This window comes from Fusarium mangiferae, assembly GCF_900044065.1.
Source record: "Fusarium mangiferae strain MRC7560 genome assembly, contig: FMAN_scaffold001, whole genome shotgun sequence".
Classification (NCBI taxonomy): Eukaryota; Fungi; Ascomycota; class Sordariomycetes; order Hypocreales; family Nectriaceae; genus Fusarium; species Fusarium mangiferae.
The window spans coordinates 526398-546490 of NW_024573921.1; the positions used below are offsets into that span (position 1 = coordinate 526398).

Below are 20093 nucleotides of genomic sequence, written 5' to 3' on the forward strand. Positions count from 1 at the left end.
GGAAACTTTGTCTTTTTGAGTAGGTGCTGGGTTTGCTCTCTATATTCCAGACGCTTCGGTGCGAGGTGCTCATGTGTTTGCGGTTGGGTAGGGTAGGGTCGGGCTGGGGTTGGAAAAGATATTGGGTACGAAGATGGCAGGGCAGGGCAAGGCAGAACGTGGCGTTGGGCTATGGAGAAAGCAAGGAAATATTGATACTTGGCTGCTTTGTCTGCCGGGAGGCTCACATACTATACATTGTTGCGCCCAGTGTAAATTGGGATGATGGGTTCTTGTCTTTTCAGGGGTTATGGATGGCATCGAGGAGTCCACGCAGGCACGTATGCATTGTTTATACGATATGATAGGGCATTGCAAAATCAGACGATGTAGTATCACAAGGCATGACCTCGTGCGCACACTCATACTGACTGATTATTGAACTGTGATGGAAGCGGACACTGACCTTGTGTCGTCTTGACGATCTGACTAACTGACACGCCTCAAGATCCGGATTCGGGGTGACATTCGAGGTCCAACCCACCAACCACCTGTATAGCCCCTGACCAGATTTCTGACAGCAGCAACATTGGCGCCCAGTCCAAGTATTTTCTCACCACCGATAGTTCCCTCCTCACTCTCATCTCCTGCAGCAGGAGAGCCAGGCTTGAGAATCTCAACACCGTCGTAACCCGCAACAACTCCTATAACCTGCCAGCCACCCAACACCTTGCGTGGGTTCTCTGCGAGAGCATAGTCGAAGCGCTCCCAGAAACGCGGCCAATAAAGTTGGTCTCCCTTTTCGGTCTTGTCGAAGACTAGAACAGGTGCCGTAGAATCAGGGTTGGGGCTGATGGGGAAAGCGATGGGACAACCAGATGGATTCTGCCCAAACAAGGTCAGCCCCGTCATACAACTCAAGACGTCGGCGTGGACGTCGATGACAGGAGTAGGGTCATCACGGGTGATGTAAGAGAGTTGCTGAAGTGCGTCACCGCCTGGATAGTTAAGTGAAGAGAATAGGAGCATGACAGTGCTGCCTGCGAAGCTGACGAGGACCGACAAGGCGATGGCGGCAGACACACCACGGTAGATAATGGATTTAGAGGCGCGAGAGGAGACAAAATTGGCGCCGAGAGCTGCAGCGGCAGTCAGAGACGGCACCACATAGAAAATGAAACGAGCCTCTTTATGAGGCTGAGCAGAATAAATGGCCACAAAGAGCAAGTTGGGGATCAACAATGTCTGGGTAGTCCGTGATGTGCCAGGCTGGAGTAGCGCATACACTGCCAACGCTGGTACGAAGGGGTTAAGCAATAGCTTGGGAAGCGCTGAGGTGAAATAGTAATGCCATGGAGAAACGCCCCATTCTGACGAAGATCCAAGAATAGCGTTGAAGTAGAAACCCCATAACTCGGGCCATAGGGGCTTCTGCCAGAAATACGAGTCAATGGGCACTGAAATAAGCAGCGAAGAGATGAATGAGCCGAGGAAAGTGAGAATCAAGGGGCACAGACCGATACGACCCGTGAAAAGGAGGTAGAGTCCCGTAGTGCTGAGAAGAACAGCGACTTCAGAGCGGAAGATGGCTGCCGCAATGACCAAGAGGGCGATGGCTTGTTTCTGACGAGCAGCAGACAGATGAGGTGAAGGTTGGGGAAGTAGGAATGCCGAAGCGAGGGTAGCTAGTCACAGTGAGCTGAAGGTTCTAGCATCGATGGTGTATGAGATGACTTACTGAGACAGAATGCGTACATGTTTGGCAACGTCCGGGAAACATAGTAGTTGATATGGAACTGACTCGCCATAAACACCACCCACCAAGCTGAGACACCTGATCCATAAGCTCTCTTGAGAGAAGACTTGAAGGTCAAGAGCGCAGCAACATTAGCCGCACCAAGGATTCCTCGAACTACAAGCTGTGCATGGTGAAAGCCAACAAGAGCGACGATGGGCTGCCCAAGTCCTGCGAGGAGCACAGCACCGAGAAAAGTCCGGGGTACGGCGCCGGGAAAGGTGAAGTGATCGTAAGTATGGGAGAGGCGTTCATATACATCCTGGGTGGGTGTTCCGTAGATGAGTATGTCGTGGGCTGCTTGTATATTGAAAGACTCTTCCACTTTTGTATAGGGCGACACAAGTAGATGAGCGAGTGGGATGGTGATGAGAAGACACGTTAGGAAGATATCTGGGAATGTTCAGTATACCTCACTTTTACAGCGCAACAGGAAACGATGTACCTGAAGTCTTCATCTTGGCTGATGTAGAGCTTTTACTCTAAGTACTACGAGAGCTACTGTAGATACCTCGGAGCTTGGTCGTATTGGTTTTCAAGCAAAAGGCGGAAAGATCTGCAAGATGAGAGGCGCCGCCAGATCAAGAAAGTCTCTCCATATCAAAGTAACCGCTATAAAAAGATATATAATAATTTAGGAGAATTCTTTTGTTCAACATGAGTGACTGAATGAATGGGTTGCCCATGAGCTTATTACCTCTTTAGGGGTCCTCGGATCGGTCTAACAAATCACCCGCCACAGAAAGAACACTCCCAGTCGTCACCCCTAGCCCCATTCCCCAGCAGGACCTAGGTACCTACCTGAAGGTAAGTAGGTACTTTAGTAGGTTGCATCGACCGTTCAAGCCACCAAAGCAAAAGGTACGTACCTCGAACTGCATGGAAGTCCTACATGAGATGGGATAGGTTAGTAGTTACACATCATCGCTAACTACTACCTCAGCTGCAACCAAGACCACCATTCTCAGCCCGTTTTGACCTTCAGTGCCGTCGCCCAAAATGTGGTTCTTTGGCAGTTTCCTTTACGGTAACAATACTTCTGCTCTCCTTATTCAGAGCCCATCAGCTAACATAGATCCCAGTTTGTATTCTACTCATCAACGCCGTCGCTGTCCTCTCCGAAGATCGTTTTCTCGCGCGCAGTACGAAACCCTCCCTCCCTGGCTCGAGCGAGCCTGTATAGCCCCGCGAACCTCATATCTGACCTGACCTCCTAGTCAATCTCTCTCCCGCTTCTTACGACCCTGCGTTCGGCGCTGGCCCAGATGCCAGCGTCAAAGCCAAGATCATCAACCTCATCGCGAGTGTCCGAACCATCATGAGGAGTACGTTCAACGCCCAAACCCACAACCGCGTAAACATAACGAGCTACTACTGCGCCTTTTGCAATGCGAGGAACTAATGTAGCAACAGTGCCACTGATCTTTGTCAATTCCGTTATCATCCTTTATGAGCTCATACTTGGTTGATTAGCGCTATGCCACCCACATACAAAGCGCAGCTGTAAAAAGAGGACACGGTAGACTTTTCTAGGCATCAATGGAGTCCGGCTAATCTTGGAACTGGAGTTTTTGTTGTTGATACGAATCACGGGAGGCCATGCGTGGGAGTACTACTCTTTGATATGAATACGATATGGAACGAGGCAGGACGAGATGCGGAACCCTCTCCATGATATAGTAGTGAAGGTAATCTTATTGCATACGTGTGATGCTAAACTCGACATGTGCATATTGTCTCGGACGTCATCTCCTCAGTTCGCTCATAGGCGTCTTATCTTGTTCGAAATATACCCAAATAGCTAAATGCATCAAGGCCTGTCCAAGCCTACGGAGGCTTCCGAACAGGACCTCCAAACACCTATGTATAATACAACTGCCACGCTATGGGTGGTCTTGTTCAGGCCTCGATCAACGTTTATCGACCAAGCAAGCCCATTCGAGCAGTAATAACCAAGTTTGCTTTCTGCTCCATGCACCCGTGTTCCATCTTCTACTTGATACCTTCTGTAATTAGGCCTTCTTGCCTTCACATAATGCAAGCTGTGGCAAACCTGTTTTTCCTGAGACTAAGGACAACAAAATGCCAGAGACCCGAATCCTGAATGCTTTTGAGGACCACCGTCGCCCTATTATGCTCTTGTCTCATGCAGTGAGTGCTTCATTCAAAGCGCATGGGTATCCTGCCATCCACCAACACGCCCCCTGACCACAAAGATGCAATACATTTCAAGGTTCCTCTTTCCGTATGTAGACGTGATAGGTACGTTCATGTTGGAGTTACGAAAGTAAATTCGTGCTCTTTTTACGTCCCAAGCTGAAGCTGAGGCGATCCTTGAGCTTGTCGTGTTTATCGCCTGCATCGCCGTTAGGCGTATCAGGCGTTTGCCCTGCCGATTTGTCTTTGTGGAAAAGTGAGAAACTTCTCCTTGACATCGACTTGCTACCACGTTTGGTTCGGTCGAGAATTCCATTGCTCTGAGGTGTTCCGTTTTCTTTCTTTCTTGCTTCCTCTTCTTGTGCTGCAGACTTCTTGCTGGCTTCCAACACTTTCGCTAGTTCATCGTTCTCATTTCGTCGTGCCTGTATCGCTTTGTAATTGTCTTCTCTTCGTTTCTTCTCGTCAACCTTGGCCTGTTTCTCTCGCTCCTTCTCCGCAAGTTTCTCGGCCTTCTCAGCAGCTTCACGCTCCTTTTTCTCTCGTTTCTTGTCCTCTTTCGATTTGGCTTCTTCTTTCTGCGTAGTGACACGAGTCAGGCCATTTGTTGCAGCTGCAGCGGCTGCTGGGGGCGCAGGATCCGGTTGGGGAGCTGAAGGCATGACCGGTGCCGTACTGGCATGGGCAAGATTTGCCATCGACTCGTGATGTGTCAGGGGCGACATGGGCTGCGTTGCTTGCCGTCTCAGAGGCGCCGTATCTAATTTGTCCCCGTTCTCCTGAGCCAGATTGGCTGCTTCGCTAGCGAGTTTTACCTCCTCCATACCCTCTTTTTCTTGCTCCTCTCGCACTTTCTCGAATGTGGTTTCCTGGTAGAACAAAACGTACGCGGTTGCCATCCCTGGCTTGTCACCGAAGAAGTTGCGGACAAAATTCTTGTCCACCGGTTCAACCATCTCGTCGTCAAACAGGATCCACCCCCTGCCCGGAACCTTGATGATAGACACGTAGTGACCATGGTAGGCATTACCACCAATGTGGACCACTACTGCATATAGTTCGTAGAGTCGATCCGGGTCTTCGGCATTATCTGTCGTGTTGAACATGCGCAAGTGGTAGGGATAGACGACCCTATGGAAGAGCTTTTGCAAACGACTGTAATCTTCGGTATACTTGAACCGCTTCAAGTGGAGCGTTAAGATTTTGGGTAACCGCTTTACCTTCATTCGCTTCTCGGCCTCCTGAAGGCCACCACAATGGTCGCAATGGAACTTGTTTCTCTCACAGAGCATCTCCTCAGCTGAAAACTTTCTTAAGCAAGATGTCACTGACGAATGCTCTTCCAAGTCAATGGACAAATCAAGAAATGTCTCATCGCGCTGAGAAGCAGTCTCGCAAGTCAAGCACTTGGTTTCTGATGTGAGAACGCCTTCAAAAATGTCATGGACCCATCCCGTTGCTGGGGAACTTGACCCAGCTACGTGATTTACCATGGCAGATCCAAGAGCGTGTCCCACTGAAGTTGCCAGGCCATCAATGCCGTCAGCTGGCGCCTGCAACTGCATCTGGCGAGCTGTGCTCTCAACGCTGTTGATGACATCATTCAACACCAAGCCGTAGAACTCATGAGCGTCCTGGTGCATTGAGTTTCGAAACATTTCATTGTCGCGCTTGAATATCTCGAGGAATCGTTGTGGACTGAGGACTCCTGTGTGGGTGTTGCTTTCCAGCAAGGCCAGAAAAATGTCCTTAAGTCCAGTAAATGTGCATTCATTCATACCATAAGAAGTGGCATTCTCTCGTGCCAATTCCAGGATGGGCCCTTTGATCATCGCTTGTTTCTTCTTGTATTCGGGTGTATCAGGTTTGTCTTCAGGTCGAACGCCAACCTGCCCAGGCAACTGTTGATTCATGGCCTGTCGTTGCTTGATTACTTGGGATGTACTAAGGCCCTTTTGTTTCGGCAAGGTCTCGACAGGGTCAGTGGGTGGAGGTCTGATAGTGATGGGAACCCTTGGCCGGCTGCCGTTTGTCTCCGAGGGCATAATCGGGGGGTAATTGACAACATTGTTCCTGAAGGATTCGGAATAAAACAGAGCCTGAACGATCGAGTTGCAGTAGCTACACAAAAAGTCAGCATCGTAATTTGGCTGTATGATGCCTCACCCAATTCATACCATGTGTTCCCAAACTGTTTTCACGTTAGCCTAGTTCTTGCGATGGTAAAGTATCGACGATGATGAAAATAACAACAACCCGGGCGGGAGTAGGTAAGGTTCGACGTACATTCTCGAGGCCGAAAAAGCGATCGGCGCCATCGTCTCGAAGGGGAGCTGCATTCTGGAGCATCTTCTCGAGCGGCGTGAGGTCGAGCACGGGCTCTTCCTTCTTCTTTGCGACAACATCTTGCTTATTGGGTGTAGTGGTCGTGGCCTATGAACCGAAAGCGAGAGGGATTTTGTCAGTCATCAGAAGTAATCTTGGCGCAACTTAGAGTGAGCGAGAGATGGGGTTGGGATAGCCCAGGGCAGAAATGGAACAAGGAGCGAGTCCAAGACATACAGTGCCAGAACCCTTTATTTTGTTGAAAAAGCCGGCCATGGCGATGTTGTGATCTCTCCAGTTGAGGCAAGTAATTCAGTCGGAAAGCCGTGGATGGGTGAGCCGATCGAGGGACGTTATCAAGGCCGACCCGCACGCAACAGCTGCGCAGCAGCAGCACTCAGCGAAGACGATCGCAATTGAGACAAGGGACCATTCGCGAATGGCTTCGTATCTTCTGAAATGGCCAAAGAGTCGCGCAGGACGGGAAAAGTTGAGAAATTGCAAGCCAAGTCGGTTTTAGAGTTGCCGAGTTGTGAGCGAGGATGGATTATGGTGGTGGTGTTGGCTGCTGGGCGTCCTGGGGAAAGCGAGGCGCGGGTATGTGGCGTGGATGCGATAGCGCCGGAGTGAACTACTTGCGGTGATCTAAAAGCCGAACCGGAGACAAGAGACAATCGATGGTCTTGGCTAGAGAGAATCAGATATATAGGTCGTTACCAAGCGAATTCAAAGACACTTGGAGACGGGTGCAAACGAGAGGTGTCAAGTTACTGAAACTGCAAGAGAGAAAAGGCAGGCAAGACAGCTACCAACAGCAGAAAGACTGACTGACTACCTTACCTACCAACTTTAGGTAGAACCACAGGCGCAGTCGAGGCAGGTAGGGATGAAGGGTGGCGGGAGGATGTCCTAGTACAGTACTATGTAGAGGTCGAGTCCGGGGGAAGTAATAGTGGAGGAGGAGTGACCTGGACCCAGGTCAGGTTCAAGAAGGAGAAGGATGGATCAGTGACCTCGTGGTTGGATGGTGCCGTGCCCCAACATGGTAGGTGCTGTAAGCTTGTAAGGTCCTACCTACTACTTACCTGTGATGTTTTAACTGCTAATGTGTCTCTTTGTAGAATTTCACTTTTCAACGGCGCTGGATCATGTATTACATGGACAGTACGTAACGGTCTCCTGGGCAGAAGAAGTCATGATGAGATTAGAGCCTAAATAAGCCGACTATCGGTACGTACAAAACCCGTTGACACAGCCTACCCGGATGTTTCCTCTTTGGCGCACAATTTTTCGACAATGCTTGAATTGAGTGATCGATACCTCCAGCAACCTTCTGCAGCCGGAAGTGCTGCCGTCTCGATTCTCCTCTCCTGCATCGAGCTACGAAAAGGGCCCAGCTCGCGCAAACCCCAGTTTGCCTAGACCACCGGAGCCCCCAAATGACCCCCTCCAACTCACTAGGCCGTCATGATGGTGTCTCGCGAGTGGGTCCCCCAGAAAATACCATCCCAAAATCAGAGCTAGAAACGGAGCGCGTTAACTCCTTGTTAGATCAGAAGGTAGAGAGACACCGCTCTCGGGATTTCAGGAGGTGCTTGTCCGAAGAGCTGATAGCCTACAGCTGCCAAGCGTTTTTGATCACATAAAATGACACATACGCTTTTGCTCTCTAAAGCGGCTAAACGACATCATTGTTGAGGAGGGTCCTGCTTGGGTCTACGTTTACTGGGGTCCAAGGTATGGCTGAAGATTAAACGTGGTGTGGACGGTTGATAGACGCCAGACAGTGGCCCCATGTCTGGGATCCATTGGCTGTTACGGTAGAGCCAAACGCTACCAGGGCTAAAAAGTAATGACATGGACGTGGAGTTTGGAACACCACTGTGAGACATCGAAATAAATGTGAGTAAGAATTGGATAAGGAATCCAAGATATGAAAAGTACCAGGACGGGCTCCTCAAAGCACAAACGGGAGTTCTAGGTACTTCATTGGGTTTGAGTCGATGGCTCTAGGTACTACCAATGGAAGTTGCGATCCAAGTTCTGGGTCTGTCTGACCCGTTGGTTTGGCTGGAGGCAGAATTCGTCAGGCAGGTAAGGTTCCATCGGAGGAGCATCGACCTTGTCTCCTACATCCCCTGCCGTCCAATCTTTCAAATCGTTAACGGCAAGACCGATGCAAATGATAGTTACCTGCTTCTAAATCAGCAAATAAACTTCTTCCACGATAACTACCTTACAGAAAGCGAAAATTCTTCATCTTCTTCCCACCTGACATCGATAGTCGACATCTAAACAGCCCACACCGGCATTGATCACCGAAAACTCACTCGCACATGTTCCCGGTACGTTCTGCACTAACAGTTTACCCCAACGGTTTTTGTGATTCGAGAACACTGTTACGATTCGAGGGGATATCATAGCACAGGTACGAAAAATGTGTTAACTGCCTTTAGCCACAACCGACGACCAGTTCTAAACTCTAGCGGGTGTATTCGAGTCTCAACATGATATCGTCAATCTAAGCACCAACTTCCATTGTTACTGTAGATGCGGTAAATAACATCAGCGCCACAACTCTTCGGCTGCAAACCCCCCGGCCAGGATAACATGCAAACCCCTGGTACCGCGAGAGATCGTTGCCCTTTCATTAGTATCACTTTTTAGACGTCCCGAAGATGAAGACTCTCCAGTTTCTGACGGGAGGCTGAAAATGGGAGAGCTTTCAGCACACTGCCACAACCGGACGCCGAGGGAGACCAGCCACCACCAAGTCAGATACGTTTCTTGGCTTCTGTGATGCTGACTGAAGTAACATTCGCCTCACTGGAATATCCTTGGCCAACCCTCCAGGTTGGACGCCATCCGATATGTCTGTCTTGTTCCTGAGGTGGGCTGGACTAGCTAGACTGCGATCTCCCCTCCAAGATGTCATGTCTGGGTGGTCTTGGATCGCTGGCGCAGCATTTCTGTTTGGTGGAAATGTTTGTCTTGTCTGTGAAGATGTCTCACCGTGAAAAGCTAAGCGCTCTTTAATTAGAGCATTGATCACAGGCGCTCCCTCCTGTCATCCTCCTTGGACAGAGCAAAAAGCGAGGCAAGACCAGATTTACTCCCTGGTCGAACCCCTGCTCCTTGGCATTGTTAATTGTCAACGAATATGGAAGCTTACTGACAAATGATTAGTTCTCTGGCTCCTCTGGATTCTACCATATTTGGTCATCTATGAGAAGAAGTTTGGCATTGAACATGGGTACTAGATACAGATTCACCGTGCCATTGATCAGGTCGCCTCTACCAGGAGTATTCCATAACTCATCGACATTGATGCTCACCAACCGAAGACAACCCCTCATTCGAAGTGTTAGTTAGACACGGATTGTGGGGTTGCCATGCGGCACATCCCCCGTACCCACCCTGCAACTGAACTGTCACCAATCACTAGATCACTCGTTCACAACCGCGGTGACGGTATCCTATCAGTTTAGTCTGCCTCCCATCCTGATCGTCGTCAGTCGGCCCGTTACTGTTGATATGCCTTCTTATGCTTTGAATAAGCACAGATGCTGTAAATAGCAAGAGGGCAAACGGTCTCCTGACTGCATCCATCCCGTTTAAGTGACATGACAGGCTATGTTGGCAGGTTGGCTAGGAAGGATCTATTGTCCCTTATTCATCTACGGATATCCGGGTTACTCACGTGCGTCGGTCCCGGAAATGTTGCTAACTGCTGACTAGCTGTCTTGGATATTCGCTCATCTCACCGCCGTTGGTTGGCTGACTGATAACCAGAACAATCAACCTTTCGGCATACCATCTATTCCGACTCCCAAGGAACTTCGTTCAAGTGGATATTCTTCTCCAGTTTAAATCAGTCGTTGAAGCCAGTGTTGCCAGTTCATTCTGACTGTGTTTGTCCCTCCATGCTTATCCAACGTTAGGTAGCAGTGAGGGAATATAGAATATCGGCGAACAATTGCTACGCCTATGGCTAGTGATGATGCCACCCAAACTGCACCTGTACGAAGGGGAGAAGTGTTCTGGAACAAGCGTCAGTTCTACTAGCTCTCTGTAGTTTCGTAACCGGCCGCGCATCGCATTGCATCAACGCACACAAACCGCGCCGTTCCCCGCGGTGCCCACCCACCTCGATCATGTACCATGACGGCATTAGACGTGCCCGTTTGGGAAAAGTCCTCGATTCGATCCACCACCAGCAACACCTATACACTCTCATATAGACAGAGCCGCTCACTACAGCTCTGATGTTGAATACAGCTAATGTCAAATAGAGTTGTCAAGAGTTGGACTTGATATGAGTGCTGATTTCATGGCACTAGTGTTGATATCCATTGTGCTAAAGTGGCTTGTCGCTCCAGTGTCTCGTTAAGTCATCAGACCTTCAACCGGAGATGTAATGCCGGTACTTACACCAGACCCTCCTTTGTCAGCTCGCTCGGGTTTTCACACAATCATCAACTAAAAATGTGAGCAGCACAGCCATCTTTCGCTATAGCATACGGATCACATAGCAGAGGACCAGGTGCTATATTATTGCCCGTAACGTAAAAGAATTCGAGCTCACGTCCCCAGGTGATTATCACTTTGCCCAGCTGCAAGCTTTAATGTATCCTCCAGATCGCCCATGCAAGAAACTAACGGGATGACATACAAATCCCTCTCACGGATCTAATTTGGCCAAGCGTGGCATGCTTCCGTCTATATGTAACATACCTACAGTGCAGCTGCTCGAAACCCAAGTCGATTCAGACAAGGATGGCTGCTGATAAGCTGCACATATGAACCCAGGGTCCAGGCAGGCCGTTCCACATGGATCCGATCATCCCGATGATAAACATCACTCAGTACGTTTCTTGGAATCCAGCACGGTCGTAGAAGTTGGTTGTTTATTGGCCTATCAACACTGTCTCTTGCTTCCAACCCACCTGAACGAACAAGAAAGGAATGCACACCACAAGGTCCCTGACAACTATGGCATAAGCGACTCGTATGCAATTTTGCAAGGGGAGCCGATATAGCCTACTCCTGCTTCTGGGTTGGAGGTGGAGCGCCGCCAGTGGTGGGAAGACCCATAAAGATCTTGAAGTAGTCCTTCACGCGTTGTTAGTAAACAAGTCCGAAGGTATACCCAGTCGCCATCGAAATTGCGCAGGAGTACTTACATAGATCATCCACTGAAGTCCGGTAAGAGTACCGATCATGACAATCCGCACTGGGAGACCATTCCATAGGCCACCGAAACCAATGTCCTTGTATATTCTGCTCATGGCTCCGCCGAAAGCCTCACCAGGTTGACGGTTGGAATTCAACTTGCTGACCATAACATCGGCAGGGTGGGAGACGATGGCGCACAAGATACCGGCCAGGTAACCACCAGTAAACGAGACACCAGTCTGTGCAGCCTTGCTATAGTCACTCTTCTGCCCAGGGAGGCGATCGTAGATCATCTCAACAATGGTTTCAAACGAAGCAAACTTCATCATTGTATAGGGAATTTGGCGACCCCATAGCGGATATAAGCCTTTGTATAGTCCAGCGACGCCTTCCTTGCCTGTGATGGCGCTGATGCCTTGGACTGTTCCGGTGTAGGGGTTAGGGATCGAGCCTTGCATACGGACCTTGACGGCTTCGAAGGGGCAGAGGGCAAGATCAGCGAGAAACTCAGCAGAGGCAGAGGCTGCAAGATAAAGACCAGTCTTGTACTTATGTGCGGCCTCAGGACCAGCCATATCAGAGTACGTTTTCTTGAAATATTCGTACCAACCATACTTGAAAGCGCCTTGGGCAGAGTAGCCAAAGAGGGTTGGACTCCAGCCCGTGAAGATACCACGAACGCCTTCAGCACGGTAGATCTTGCCCCAGGCCTGAAAGTTACTAGTGTAGAGTTTTGAGTCAACTTGTCGACGGGTTTTTACAAGATCCAAGGGAGTTACGGCAGCGTGAGTGAAACCCTGATTCTGATGAGTACAGTTTCTTTATGCTGGATATTGGTAAGCCGGGAAATATTCCTCGGCTGAACACCAAGATGGGCACTTACACAGGCCATCAGACCACCAAAGGTGCAGGCGGCATAGTACTTTCCAGAGTATAGCTCGATCTTTCCGGCCTTGGCTTGAGCTTTTGCGCTCGCCTTTTCAAATTCGGCTGTCGCCTCGGCGCTCAGCTCCTTTGCTTTGCCCTTCGCATCTTGTATGACGGAGGAGTAAGCAGGAAAGAGCTCAAGGCGAGCCTCATAAGGAGTACGGGGCTTTGCTAAGAGGGGACTGTAGACCGTTCCTTGGAGGACATCACTGGATGGGTGCAACGGGGACATTATAGCAGTCCGATGCAGGCGACGATGTTCTGCCAGTCCAGAGCTGATCAATCGATACTCTAAGCAAGAGGACCACGTAGAATGATCGCAGTGCTAGATAAGGAGGAGACAAAGAAAAGGCGCAGATACAAGTGCACGAAATACGAACTGCCCGATTGAGCCGGCCGTCGATACAATGCGATTCGGGATAAACGGTTGCTGCTGTTAAACGCACCTGATATGACCTTTCAGCTCCAGCGAGAGAGCTTAACCCACAAGCTATTACGCCGTAATAGGTATTGAGAAAAGATATCGCAGGATGGTAAGTAATATGAGAGAAGGAAATCAGGAAACGTCCAAGGAAGGTTGGTGTAGTACCTTATCTTGCGGAGTTAAGGTGGTATGCGACTTCCAATTCCGTGAATAACGGGGAGGATGACGCTCGTAGCAGGTACATTTGAGCGGGTGGTGACATCACGCTTATCACATCTACCTAGATGCGCTTTCTCATATCATATTGGACACTGGTCTTATTTCACCAATGCAGTGCCATTCATTCTCTGAATTAGTAGGTAGGTGCTGGCTCCCACCATAGCTCAACCATTTGCTTCGCCTTTGACACATACACATATATTCCACTTGTTGACTTGGATGGATCTCCTTTGAACGCTAATTATGAACTTTAGCGGGAAGATCCACGGCCTGCAGCTGGGGCTTGTTCCCGTAGCTGTGGAGATACTAGCTTGAGCTCTGTGATCATTAAATCCCGATGTGTGATTTATTTCGACACTACATATCAAACATATAGGATGATAGAATAAATGAGGCACAATTCCGGTCATATCCATCATATTCCTGTCATCTCGAATCAAGCATGTTTAATTGTCAAGCTGACAACAAACTACCTTACCTATGCCCCTAGTGTTAAAGTGAATAGTTGTAGTAACACCAGGCATAGAGTCTCTTGGCTGATAGAGGAGTGTTTGTCGATTCACCATTGAAATGACCCATGTCATGATGCTAACAAAAAAGCTCCCATTTTTTACTCTCTGCCCCACCATATTAGAGCCTTTTTGCGTGACCCCAAAAGGTGACTGACCGTACAGAATCCTGCCCCGCGATCACTTCAACTCCCCAAACTTTCAACTTGAACCAACTTGTGTGTCAATCACTACCAACCTCTTTTCTCGCACTCTTTAGAAGAGCTATTGTATATAAAAATGGCTACCGCTACCGCTACCCCTACTGCCACAACGTCGGGTGCGACACAGCCCTTTGTTACAAAATGGTCTTCTCGATATCGTGGGGTATGTACTTCTCATGACACCACTTTACGCTCCGGGCTATAGGCATATAGCTTCTATGGAGAATACTGATCCTTAGACTTATGACTGATACATCACAGGCCACTGTCGAAGACCTCGACCCTCCAGCCGCACTCTCACTCAACCCCTCCGACGCCATCTCCCTCGCCCTCATGTCCGCCTTTGAGCGCGACTACACGCATCTTACCATCGTCGATGCCGACACCCGCGCGTTGCTAGGCTACATATCCATTCCTCACCTTCAATCCCTTCTCGACTCAGGCAAGGTCAAGCCTGAAGATCAGCTCTCAGCCGCCATGACACGCTTCCAGCGCAAGGGCCGTACCTACCAGGTCATCACCATGGAGACGACCCTCGAGGAGCTTGAGAACTTCTTCCGTGGCGGCGCACCTGATGGACCGTGGAAGCAGGAATTTGCCGTTATCACGGATGAGAAGAGGAGGTTTGTCTTGGGCGTCGCGACAGTACAGGACCTCGAGGAGTTTGTGAAACGAAGACCCGAGTAAAGTGGGTTATTTTTAGCATGTGATATCAATGCCAGAGCTGGGACCCAAATACCGAGGAACAAAGGCCGCCGGAATATAGCGCAAGGAGCAAAAGAAAACAAGAATCAAGCATCATGGATGGGCGTTTGGGAAATAATGGCCTGAGTATCATGGGGGGCTACGGTAGGCTAATAACAGCCAGCCAAGCAGGAAAGCTGCTTTCAACATAGCGCGATATAAGGGATAATACACATTTGCGAACAAAAATGGTGTGTGGTGCAACTGGTGCATAGAAACTCAGTTTAGGATGACTTGGTATCGGTCTGTCAAATTATATTTGTCTCATGAGCAACTATTGCATGAGTCACTGAGCGATAAACAAGCATTGTTGCCGTCAGTCGTCTATACTAGGACAAGTAATGTTTGGGTGCAACCCCATCTCTAAGCCTGGTAGTCGTAGATGAGCTTGGCGGTGACCTTCTTGTCACCCTTGGTCACCAAGATGTGCCTCACATATCTCCTCTCGCCGTCGATCTCCTCGAAGCCCCAGATCTGATTAGCGACCCAGCCGTTGTCGACGCTTTCAGCGATGCTCTGGATGAACTTGCCATCGCCCTCGGTAAGCCAGCCAGTCTTGAGGAAGTCCTCCTCAATCTCATCAAGAGTGACGAACCTGGATCGACCCCTGACGGTGCCGAAGAGCCAGTCCGTGTGCTCGCGGTTGTTGAAGTCGAGGCAGCGGTTCTCGTGAGTGCTGCTCAGGCCAGAGGCAGACTGGGTGATGTCGATGTGGGTGAAAACGTCGGTTGAAGTGTTGGGGGGCTTGGGAGGGGCGTTGTACTGGTTGATATCAAGGGTGATGGTAGCCAAGCCAATTCCCTTACGAGTGAGGTATCCGATGCCCTGTAAGCTGAGGATAGGCTCAGAGCTATCGGAGAGAGTCTTGTTCTATTGCGAACCACTGTCAGTGACAAGATACAGGGGTACAGTATGTTGAAGCGGAGGAGCGCAGCATACGAGAACCCATTTACCACTGAGGTCAGAAGTGGTCTTTTCGGCGGGAGCAGCCATTGTTGTGTTGTGTTGTGGTTGCTAGGAATATCAAGATGTGGGTATTCGTGTAGATATTGTTTGACGAGGAACAAAACACCTTTGGTAGGTCGTTGGTGGTATTGATAAGTAATAAGGCTGCGTTGCTGGCAGATGGTGGATCGAAATGACGCTATCAAGGATTCAGAGCGCAGATGTTATGGTCCTTCCTCAGAATATTAGACACGCCACAAATGACCTGTACTGGGTAAGTACCTACAGTTGAGACACGCAACACTTTCACTGAGTGGGAAGTACAAGGTAAGGTAAGGTAGGCAGGTAAGTTCAATGTCGAACCAGACAACTGGCCCCTAGGTAGGCCCTGCAGAGTCTTGCCTTATATACCTATCTTTTGTTTGCCAACAACGAGGCTGAGTGAATGAATGATTGCGTTTGTTTATCACAAGCAACGCCGAGAGAGGCGCATGATCGCCGAGGTCAAAAACATCCATGGCTAATCGCAGAGTCACGTTTCATTGAATTCTGTAAAGAAAACCACGGCCCAGTTCGAGCTATCTTTCCAAGCATTTACCAAAATAGTAGGTGTTCAATCTTCGCAAGACACATAGTAGGGGTGCGTCTATGTATAGTGCGGGGGAAAGCTACGTTAAGAAGAGGCAGGCTGAGCGGCGATGGCACAAGACAAAAGACGAGACAGGAATCCCATTCGAAACTTGAGATGACGGGAATAATTCGAATAAGGAAGTTGAGCCGCGAATGCGCATACTGTAGAGTAATTATCCGTAAAATACCTAGGTAGCTTCGGATTTGCCAAGAAGCGGACTTCTCTTTGGTCCCGGTGGGTGGCTCTGAAATGGAGGCTATCAGAATCCCCTTCATTTTACCACAACACATGGATGCTTTACTTGCATCATATCATGACAACTCACCACCTCATGAATGACTAGGCGTGTAGTAGATTCCCTAGGTACTCCGTACCACCTTATACAAGTCTCAGTCGTCAGTCGTCGTTGCAAGAATGACGTCTTCCCTCCCCCTCTCTTATTCATCATATAACATTGCCCCTTGCAGTAGGTGCTTATTCACTTGGCATGGATGGCAGCATCACATCACCCCGACACGTCAAACCCTCTCATGTTCTCAAAATTTCACGACGTCGACCAAGACTCTCCCCCAGAGTCTCGTCCCCGCATTGCCAAACCTCAGTCTCCACCTTGGCATGGATATCGCGACTCCAACTTCACCATTTCGCTTCCACATGTTGTTTAGTCACCATCACAAGCCTCGGCTCAAGTCACGGCGAGCATTCTTTTCTATCCTTCATATGGAGTTGATCCCCAGATCATCCTACCCTTGTCGGAAAGATCTTCCATGAGCAATAATGCTGTGTACACACAACTACGCCCGACATCACAAGCAGTGAAACCCTCATCTAACATGTAACTAGTATATTTGCCTATAATTATTAGCCTACCCTCGACTTGGGTACACTCATCTCCCACGACCTTTGCCCTCCGTATCCCCTAGCGTCCAGGTCGTGCGTGTATAGCATCTTCATCTACCTCCCCAGACATCACCATCACCTGCTGGCTGCGCCAATTGTCATCTGACACTAGACCAGCTGAAGCTTCGACCCTGTCAAGTCTTGTTGGCCCTGCTCCTCATGCCGTTGGCTATTGTCGTCCCGGGTATCGTCCGTCTCTTCCAGCAACAGGCGGGTTCTTCGCTAAGTCGAGTTCATGCAAGAATCAAGCCAAAATCAAATGCGAATCTTCATCCATGCATGCATGCATACGCACGCCATACAAATCATGTCATGTCACGTCGTCGTCTTCGACCATTTCCCAGCTAGCTCCTCTCAAGGCCACCACTTCATCTTCTTGTAGCTCTCGATCACCTCCTCGATCAACTCCTTCGTGAGGGCAGGTTTCTTGTACTCAAAACCCAATAGTGTCTTGAGCCGCGTTCCGTCCATACTGAGGTCCGTATCCTTGAGTAATTCCTTCTCCATGAATGGAGTCAGCGGGCCCGGTCGTGTAATGCCTGCATCTGCGAGGAGGTCGGCCCATGGTCCCAGAAGCTCATCATTAACATCGTCCACAACACTATCGAGGTTGAGTCGAGCAAATGTGCTGATAAGCTGGCCCTGGAAACCTGTCTCAATCTTGAAGATATCACCAATAATTGTCGCGATGGTGCCCTGACTTGTCGCACCCTCATCCACGATGTTGAAGATAGGGATCTTGCCCATACTGGCCTCGTCCCACTTTGCCTTGCCTGCATCAAACCATGCTGCGATGTCCCACAAAGCCCGTGTTACATCGTCAATGTGTGCTGTGTTAGTTCGGAGGTCCTTGGTCCAAAGCCACTTCATTTCGTCTTCAAGGTGTTGATAAGTGCGAGCCATGCACAATGCCGTCGCGACCCACTGTGAGGCATAAGGTCCATAGACGTGCGGTAAACGCACGATGATGAGGTTGAGGCTGCACTGTGCATTAGTGAATTGAATGCTCAAAAGTCATGATCCCACTATACCCTTCAATTTTGGAAAGCTCCTCCTCGGCCTGCAACTTAAACACAGCGATCCGGTTCCAAGGTTTGAGTTTATCTCCCTCCTTGCTTGGTGACGAGTCGGACTTGTACACCATGCCTGTGCTCAGCTCAACAAAGGCCTTGACTCCTCTTTTGGCCGCCTCTTTGCCCACTGCAATAGAGAGGTTCAATGATCGAAGCTTGTAGACCTCATCCTCCTGTGAGTACCTCGTCTCACCCCCACAGTTAAAAACATAGTCCCATTGTTTTCCATCTGGTCGGTCAAAAATTCGTGCCAATCCTTCTGGAAAGAGGGGAAACATGCAGTTAGCCAACTAGTCATACACAAGGCAGCCACCTGCACCAGCAAGCGGGGCTGCCAGTTAACAGAGTAAGCAGTGTAGAAACTCACCAGGTCTGCTGGCATCAGCCTGCATGAATTTGTCTTGTGAGCAGGCTTCGGAGAACTCAGGAGCTAGCCATGCCAGTTGAGGGAGTACTTTGTCAACGAGCCTCACGTCGGAAGCGAGCTCGTTCTGGTGGATATGGAGGGCCAGAAAGCGGCCAATGTAGCCAAGCCCTCCAATAATCAAGACCGAAGGCTTCTCGGCCATGTTCGTGAGAGTTATGTGGTTCGGGTCGTGATATAATCGTGCGTAAACGTGGGGTCAAGGTGACGGTGCAGGTGCCTCGACGTCGGCGGGCGCGAAGGCGATATATGGGAAGGTATAGATGAAATGTACAACAAAACACGCTTCAGCTCTGCAGGTCTAGTGAGGTGCCTTGGCGAAATTCGCTTCTAATGTGAACGAGACAGACAAATGGTTGCTGTGCGAGGAATATTGAGCCCAAGTGCCAGGACAAGATTGTTCGGCTTCAGGGGGTAGAGGGTTGTAGCTGAGTAAATGGAAACCGGCCAAGAGGTCCCACGGGGTGCCGAAGGTGGACGGATATGCGACTCGGTGTGATTTAGCGTTGGTCGAAGCGAGGTGGTTCGGGTTTCTCGTGGATAGAGAGCGGGCTGGGCAGTGACCTAGCACAATAGTTTGATCGAGAGGAGGGCCGTAACCTGGCACGGAGTCACGCAAGTAAGTATATATTAGGGCGAAGTGCTTGGTTCGGACATACAGTAGCACTGATCTAGCACTTTTTATATCGAGCCCCAAAAGTGCTGGTGCGGCGACGGCGTAGAGACGATGTGCGGGAGCAAAGGGGAACAAGTTTGATCCAAGGCGGGAAGGCAACGGGAGGACGGACGGAAGACGGAACCAGATGGGCGGGATGGTATGGGATGGGAGGTGGGAGTGGAGGGAAACACGATCAACAGATGTAGCAATTTCAACTTTGCGAGGGCACGAGGCGGCGCACCAACCGCTCTCTGGGACGAGCGATGGATAAACAAGGGTCTGAACTAAAGTCAAGAGACCCAACTCTGGATCAAATCTTTCTTGGACGAGGCCACACGACCGAGCCTGAGGTGAGCTTGGAAAGAAATAGCTAGACCCTTGGGGCCCTCGAAATTCCGTCGATGAGGGGCGGACTTGATAGACTGAAGAGGTTGTGAAGTGGATCTCTTGTTGAGAAAGACGAGGGGGAGAATCGGCCAGTGTAAGAGTGAGTGGGATGCAATGTGGACTCCTTTTCCAGCAAAAGGGGCCCAAGTCTTGATGCTGGCTGCTCTCTAGTTTAATGAGGGGCGTGCTGTGGGTTTATGGGCGTCAAAGGCCCTGTCAAAAAGCTCGATATTGTGCCCTACCAAATATCAGGCACCAAGAAGTTGCTCATCTTACATGTTATTCCATCAGCCGGTTCTGAGACTGAGACTCATGTTTCACAGTATCCCGTGGGCGACCACGCCTTCTTTTATGCCCTAATATTAACTAAGTGTTATACATATCTGGGTAGTTTGCGGTCATGCATGTATAAGATGCACGGTAAACCAAAGGGAGCCATGCTAGCCATGGCCTGAAAGATGAGTTAGAACGCATATGTGGGCGGCTTGTGGAGGGGTCTTCTACTCCGATGTACATGTACAGTACATGGGTAAGTTGTGTCAAGAGGGAGCCCATTCCCATCAATCCATTCCTAGACCCAGGTCACGGCTCTGGTCAGAGCAGTCTTTTTTTTTTTTT

The 20093-nt window shown here is 49.7% G+C and overlaps 7 protein-coding genes across 7 annotated transcripts; 2 read left to right on the forward strand and 5 right to left on the reverse strand.

Annotated features, from left to right (window-relative positions):
• Positions 1-468: 468 nt before the first annotated feature.
• On the reverse strand, positions 469-2232 carry FMAN_00689 (uncharacterized protein; the record flags this gene model as incomplete). The annotated part of the gene is made up of 3 exons (XM_041826044.1): positions 469-1664; positions 1718-2167; positions 2220-2232. 3 exons carry the CDS (start codon positions 2230-2232, stop codon positions 469-471), a joined length of 1659 nt encoding a protein of 552 aa, XP_041676020.1.
• Positions 2233-2773: 541 nt separating this feature from the next.
• On the forward strand, positions 2774-3243 carry FMAN_00690 (uncharacterized protein; the record flags this gene model as incomplete). The annotated part of the gene is made up of 4 exons (XM_041826155.1): positions 2774-2801; positions 2857-2916; positions 2992-3099; positions 3188-3243. The coding sequence occupies 4 exons, from the start codon at positions 2774-2776 to the stop codon at positions 3241-3243; spliced, it is 252 nt and encodes an 83-aa protein (XP_041676021.1).
• An 810-nt stretch (positions 3244-4053) lies between these two features.
• FMAN_00691 (uncharacterized protein) lies at positions 4054-6532 on the reverse strand (the record flags this gene model as incomplete). The annotated part of the gene is made up of 4 exons (XM_041826266.1): positions 4054-6052; positions 6109-6122; positions 6218-6364; positions 6494-6532. The coding sequence occupies 4 exons, from the start codon at positions 6530-6532 to the stop codon at positions 4054-4056; spliced, it is 2199 nt and encodes a 732-aa protein (XP_041676022.1).
• A 4764-nt stretch (positions 6533-11296) lies between these two features.
• On the reverse strand, positions 11297-12590 carry FMAN_00692 (putative phosphate transport protein, mitochondrial; the record flags this gene model as incomplete). Its single annotated transcript, XM_041826375.1, has 3 exons — positions 11297-11368; positions 11440-12228; positions 12315-12590. The coding sequence occupies 3 exons, from the start codon at positions 12588-12590 to the stop codon at positions 11297-11299; spliced, it is 1137 nt and encodes a 378-aa protein (XP_041676023.1).
• A 1199-nt stretch (positions 12591-13789) lies between these two features.
• On the forward strand, positions 13790-14400 carry FMAN_00693 (uncharacterized protein; the record flags this gene model as incomplete). Its single annotated transcript, XM_041826386.1, has 2 exons — positions 13790-13876; positions 13975-14400. 2 exons carry the CDS (start codon positions 13790-13792, stop codon positions 14398-14400), a joined length of 513 nt encoding a protein of 170 aa, XP_041676024.1.
• A 420-nt stretch (positions 14401-14820) lies between these two features.
• On the reverse strand, positions 14821-15450 carry FMAN_00694 (uncharacterized protein; the record flags this gene model as incomplete). Its single annotated transcript, XM_041826398.1, has 2 exons — positions 14821-15327; positions 15397-15450. The coding sequence occupies 2 exons, from the start codon at positions 15448-15450 to the stop codon at positions 14821-14823; spliced, it is 561 nt and encodes a 186-aa protein (XP_041676025.1).
• Positions 15451-17287: 1837 nt separating this feature from the next.
• On the reverse strand, positions 17288-18575 carry FMAN_00695 (putative C-3 sterol dehydrogenase/3-beta-hydroxysteroid dehydrogenase and related dehydrogenases; the record flags this gene model as incomplete). The annotated part of the gene is made up of 3 exons (XM_041826409.1): positions 17288-17912; positions 17965-18265; positions 18374-18575. 3 exons carry the CDS (start codon positions 18573-18575, stop codon positions 17288-17290), a joined length of 1128 nt encoding a protein of 375 aa, XP_041676026.1.
• Positions 18576-20093: the final 1518 nt, after the last annotated feature.